The sequence below is a fragment of the Morone saxatilis genome, unplaced genomic scaffold (assembly GCF_004916995.1).
Source record: "Morone saxatilis isolate NCDOM2014 unplaced genomic scaffold, NCSU_SB_2.0 Contig17, whole genome shotgun sequence".
NCBI classification, from domain to species: Eukaryota; Metazoa; Chordata; class Actinopteri; family Moronidae; genus Morone; species Morone saxatilis.
In genome coordinates, this window is record NW_023339729.1 from 25,780,562 (window position 1) to 25,786,164 (window position 5,603).

The 5,603-nt window shown below is 48.1% G+C and overlaps 1 protein-coding gene across 1 annotated transcript in view; it reads left to right on the plus strand.

Annotated features, from left to right (window-relative positions):
- Window positions 1-223: 223 nt before the first annotated feature.
- Window positions 224-5,603, plus strand: part of LOC118326637 (nidogen-1-like) — a gene marked incomplete at its 3' end in the record, with an annotated part of 13,687 nt that continues 8,307 nt past the window's right edge. The window contains 9 exon segments of the mRNA XM_035659673.1: window positions 224-544; window positions 875-1,107; window positions 1,246-1,847; window positions 1,942-2,082; window positions 2,641-2,892; window positions 2,993-3,193; window positions 3,287-3,520; window positions 4,513-4,650; window positions 4,866-4,994. Of these exon segments, the coding sequence (XP_035515566.1) occupies window positions 305-544; window positions 875-1,107; window positions 1,246-1,847; window positions 1,942-2,082; window positions 2,641-2,892; window positions 2,993-3,193; window positions 3,287-3,520; window positions 4,513-4,650; window positions 4,866-4,994 (2,170 nt within the window).

Consider the following 5,603-nt stretch of genomic DNA (forward strand, 5'->3'; position numbering starts at 1 on the left):
GTTTCCTGATGAGTTTCTGGTCTCAGTCTCTAGTTTCAGTCTTCTTCCATACAGCATGATGTCCATTTAGTAAATGATGGTCCCATTTAGAGTAAAGCAGGGTATGCTTTATGGTTTTTGTTGTTTATTTGTTTATTTGCCGTAGTGTGTGTCGGTGCTAAATGCTCGTCCCCGGACATTAACTAATGCTATGTGGGGGATCCCTCATTAACAAATAAACCTGGTCTGCCTTCTGTTCCAGATCAACACTAATGGATTTGTGGCCTTCGCCGAGCCTCCGGCGGAGGTTCAGTACCTGGGGAAGATGCCCTCCAGTTTCAATATGATTGCAGCCCTGCTGGGAGACCTGGACAACAGCGATGGAAAGGGGAGGGTTTACTTCAGGGAGGACAGCAGCCCCGATGTACTGAGTCGCTCCGCCGAGCACATCAAGCGAGCTTTCCCCAGAGACGACGGAGTGGAGCCCACCAGCGCCCTCGTCGTCACCTGGGAGAACATGGTCGCCCAGGGGACCTTTGCACGGGGAGACGAACTGGACACTGAGGTGAGCGAGCATGTTGGGTTTTTTAGGGAGCAGGTAGTTTGTGCCTGAATGTGAGGGTGCAGGATTATGGCAGGAACAGAGAGGAGATGAAATACTTGAACTATCCTACTTACAAGTACTTGGATGGGAGGAAGAAAAGTTGTGAAATGCAGAAGATGATGGATGTTTGTTCTCGCAGTGAGTGACCACATTGTAATTACCACTGCTGCTCGCCACAATTGTCCCTGAGTCAGCAACCAAACAAACACAATGAAGAATTACTTTACTTGCTATTGGAGCATGGAACAAAAAGGGGGCAGGACTTAGAAGGGTCTCCTTTTGTACTTTCAGAGAAACACGTTCCAGCTGGTCGTGGCCTCCATGGAGTCGTCCTCCTGCGCCATCCTCCTCTACCCCATAGGTGGCCTGCAGTTCCTCTCCACGTCAGTCGGGGGCAAGACTAAGCTCCTGGAGGCCGGCTTCAATGAAGGCCTCGTAAAGAGCTGGTGGTCGTGGAGCGCCAGTCAGGGGGCGTACTTCCGCACCACCACCGATGACGAGACGTCCATCAGGGACCTTACTGAGTATATAAGTTTTTATGCTAATATCAAGTATCTGCAGTGTTTGTTCCCCTGCAAGATCTTCAGAATCTGAATGCCTAAACACAAGTGCTGGGAGTTTCAGCCAAACTCTGATGTTTCTTCTGTCTTGTATCCAACCAGGAAGACAACCTCAGGACAGGCTGGAGTTTGGGTGTACGAGATCGGCTCCTCGCCATTCTTTGCCTCCATTACACCGGGAATGGCCTCTAGCCTTTCTGATGAGGAGAGTACAACTGTACCTCCTGTGACCCTGTTGCCAAGGCAACCCGACGAGCAAACAACGAGGGACTTCTCAACCCACGAACCCCAGGCGGTACCCAAAGAGAAGGAGGAGTTCCCGACGCCGGCTCCTGAAGAGAACCAACCCAGCTACCCAGACGCTGTGACCGCCACGCCGGGGGAAGCCAAACCGGTAGTTGAAGAACCGGACAATGAAGAAGAATACCCCGAATCTGAGACTGTCTCATCGACATACACCAACCCCGAGAGGGCTCAACCAAGGTACCTGGACCCATCTGAGCCCAGATACCCCGTCTCTGAGCCGCTGCAACCGAGATACACCATCCCTGAAACCCCTGAGCCCAGACACCCTCCCAATCAGCCGAGGTACCCTGATCCACGCTACGCTAACCCTGAACCAGTCCAACCAATGCCACCCTATTCCCGGCCCCACCAACCCCAGATCGTTGTGGTAGATGAAGACGAAAACCTCGATGTGAACGGTAAATCAAACATTTTTTGGCTTTAAAGTTCTTGTTAAAGTTTTATTTTTATTGAATCGACGCTGATTGTCTCGTTCTCGGGTGGTTTTCACAGTATTCAGGTACAATTTGGAGACGTGTGCCCACAACAGCCACAAGTGCTCGGCTTTCGCTGACTGCCGGGATTACAGCGATGGGTACTGCTGCCATTGTAGGCCTGGTTTCTATGGCAACGGGAAGGACTGCGTCGCAGATGGTGAGAATCATCATCAATGTTACTTAAACTGTTAATGGTGAAGATGTTCTTAAGTTCATGTGAAGGGACTAAAAAACTCCACATTCTCTGGGTACAACCAGATTCTACTGACTGGTTTTATATTATGGTCTGCGTCAATACTGGATTCTGATTGGCAGCTGGGTGTCCATTAATACCTGATAATACATTAATACCAACCAAGTAGTTCCACTGAAACAGTTTAACATTCTGAATTAATCCGCTGAAATAAATCCAATAAAAACAAAATGTGAACATCTTAAATATATCATAGTTCATGAAAATCTCGCTTGGCTGATAGCGAGCTAGTCTACGCGTAATGTTAGCGCAGCTTAACATTTCTTCTAGATATAGGAGCGGTCAGCTGTAGATTAGCAAGACACCAGTTTCATGTTTTGGTTCTGTAGAAAAAATCGATGAGACATTCTGTTAATTGAGGGAAACCAGCTGCAGGAACAGAAGCTAACCCAGGAAATGGCGAGTTTGTCCTGATTTGGCTCTGATCCGTAAGTGGAACTACTGAACTTTGTTGTTTTCCAGGAAAACCACAGAGAATGAGCGGGGAGGTGAACGGCCGAGTGTTTGTCGGGAACTCGACTTTCCCCGTAGAGCTCGGTAACAACGACTTGCACTCGTACGTGGTAGCCAATGACGGACGGGCTTACGTGGCCATTAGCAACATCCCCAAGAGCCTGGGTCCCTCCCTGCAGCCGCTGTCCTCCCTGGGAGGAGTCATCGGCTGGGCTTTCGCCCTGGAGCAGCCCGGCTACCAGAACGGCTTCAGTGTCACTGGTGAGGGGACATTGTTGTGTGTTGTTGTATATATAATGGCTATATTCACAATAATCTTGATAAATGTTGGTTGACCATTTGATGTCGCACATCCATGCAGGTGGCGTGTTTTCCCGTCAGGCCGAGGTGATCTTCCAGCCCGGCAACGAGCGTCTGAGCATCAAGCAGCGGTTTGAAGGAATCGATGAGCACGACCACCTGGTGGTTCGCACCGACCTGGAGGGACGTCTGCCCGCCATCCTGCAGGGCTCTTCGGTGCAGATCAACCCGTACAAGGAGATCTACCAGTACGACAGGAACTGTAAGGACGGATACCAACTAACACACCAAAGGGGTCAAACCAATAATTCAAAGTCATACTGGATGTAAAAGTGTTTCCATTTCCTCCTCTCAGTCATCACTTCTTCCTCCAACCGCGACTACACTGTCACTTCCCCTGACGGCACCGTCCAGACCAGAAGCTACCAATGGCGCCAGACTGTCACCTTCCAGAGCTGCCCACACGACGAGGCCACCAGGCCGGCGCCGTCCACCCAGCAGCTCAGCGTGGACCAGATCTTTGTGATGTTCGATGCTGACAACAACCTGGTCCGCTACGCCATGAGCAACAGGATCGGCTCGGTCCACAGTGAGTGAATGTTAACAATTAAAGTAGATTAGCTAACTAAAAGGTGTGACTGTATATAAATGTCTCTTTCATCTTTTAACCATCTTCAAAATGTGGTCGTCTTTTCAACATAGATTAGCCTAGCATAGCATATCTAAGAACAGGGAAGGAGGAAGTTGACTGACTTGCTCAACTGTGATTGGATCACAGAGTGAAAAGGGGCGGGGCTTAGGGAGAGTTGATTGCTGAGGGCGATGTTTCACTTTAAAGATTTAATCAGCTGATACCAATGACTTGCTGTTATCATTGTACATCCCATATAAAGGTAAATAAATTAATATTATCTTATATTCAGTGAAAAAAATGTCTGATATTTGCTGCTGTATGCGATTGGCTACCTGAAGAGCGAGTTCACAGATTGTTCAGGTCCTTGAAGAGGAGACGTCCATGTCTCCTGGTCGTCTGTCGGGGACGGTCAGAGTACAAAGATGTGTGTTATTACCCCGAGGAATGCACTGAAACACGCCTCTGACGGTTTAGTGCCTCTGCGGTGTTTGCAGTGGAACATCAGAGGAAGATAAACAGTAACGTGAGCCCGGCTGTATTTCCTCAGCTGCAATCAGAGAGGCTGTGAGAGCGTTGGCAGGGGGTGAAGGTCAGCGGCCGAGGCCAACGAGATACCAACCTCCAGTCTGCTGCGGGGGACAGGTGGATGGGGGACGGGCACCAGAAGGGAACTTCTTTAATACTTTTAAATAAAAAGGGGGGTTAAAGGTAAAAGAGTTACACAAGCAAACACAACTGGAACATCTGTTTGGTGTTTCCTGTTAGGAGCTCCAACAACTCCAGCTGCATCATGGGAACAAGACGACTCTATTGAGTCATTTTACCCTCCTGTAGATAATCAATAAACCCTTTCAGTCATTGATTAAGCAGAAGTAAACATGTTTACAGCCTTCGAGCAGCGCGCTCTGTCCCGGTTGGATGTTTCTAACCTGCAGCTGTTCCCTCAGGCAGCGTCCCGGAGCAGAATCCATGTTTCACCGGCAGACACGGCTGCGACATCAACGCTGCGTGCAGACCGGGCGAAGGCCTCCAGTTCACCTGCAAATGTACGAATGGTTTCGCTGGGGACGGACGCTATTGCCACGGTAACGCAACCTCTGCACGCTCACAAAGGAAAACGTGTTGAATATGAACTTTTTGGTGGAGTAATATAACCAGTAGTGTAACTAATTAGTGTTGGCAGTAAAGTTTATTTTGTCTTCCAACATCTTCGAACCACGATGGAAAACGACGTGTGTGTGTGTGTGTTGAGTATCTCCTCTATTGATCATTGATCTCCATGTCTGTGTGTTATTGGCAGATATCGACGAGTGCAGGGAGACTCCTCAGGTCTGTGGGTCCAATGCCGTCTGCAGCAATCAGCCTGGGACTTTCCGCTGCGAGTGCGTGAGAGGCTTCGTGTTCGCCAGCGACGGAAAGACCTGCATCGGTACGTCTGAGTGTGTGTGTGTGTGTGTGTGTGTGTGCACAGCTGTGTGGGTGGGCGGAGTGTGTTTGAAGAGTCCCCTGATGCACATACAGATGTTCTAACAGCCGCCAGCAGACATAAACAATAAAGGTTTTGTACCATTTTTCAATCTGATTGTTCTTTGTTGAGTTAAAACTTACGGAGGCCCCGAAGTGCAAAGAAAAAGTAAAAAAAATTAAAGCTTTAGATAGAACAGTTGGCTGTATATGTGTGTATACCCAGCTAACAGACGATCTGAAGAAATATTGATGATTTAATCAATCACATATATCAATATTTGACTGGAAAAGCCCCCAAATGAAGATGATTGAACTCATTATTGTGGCACATTAATAAAGCATTAAATAGAAATAACTTATGGTGGCATCAGAAATCTCTTCAGACATTTTTCCAAATACATGTTTTTTTTCATTGAACTTAAGCTGATCACTGAGTATATCAGAATCAGAATCAGAATCAGAAATACTTTAATAATCCCCGTGGGGAAATTACTTGAAAGGTGGGTACAAGAAACAGGAAAAACAAGAGGAGAGGGGAGGGGAAAAAAGCCGCTCCCAAACTCTGCTCCAT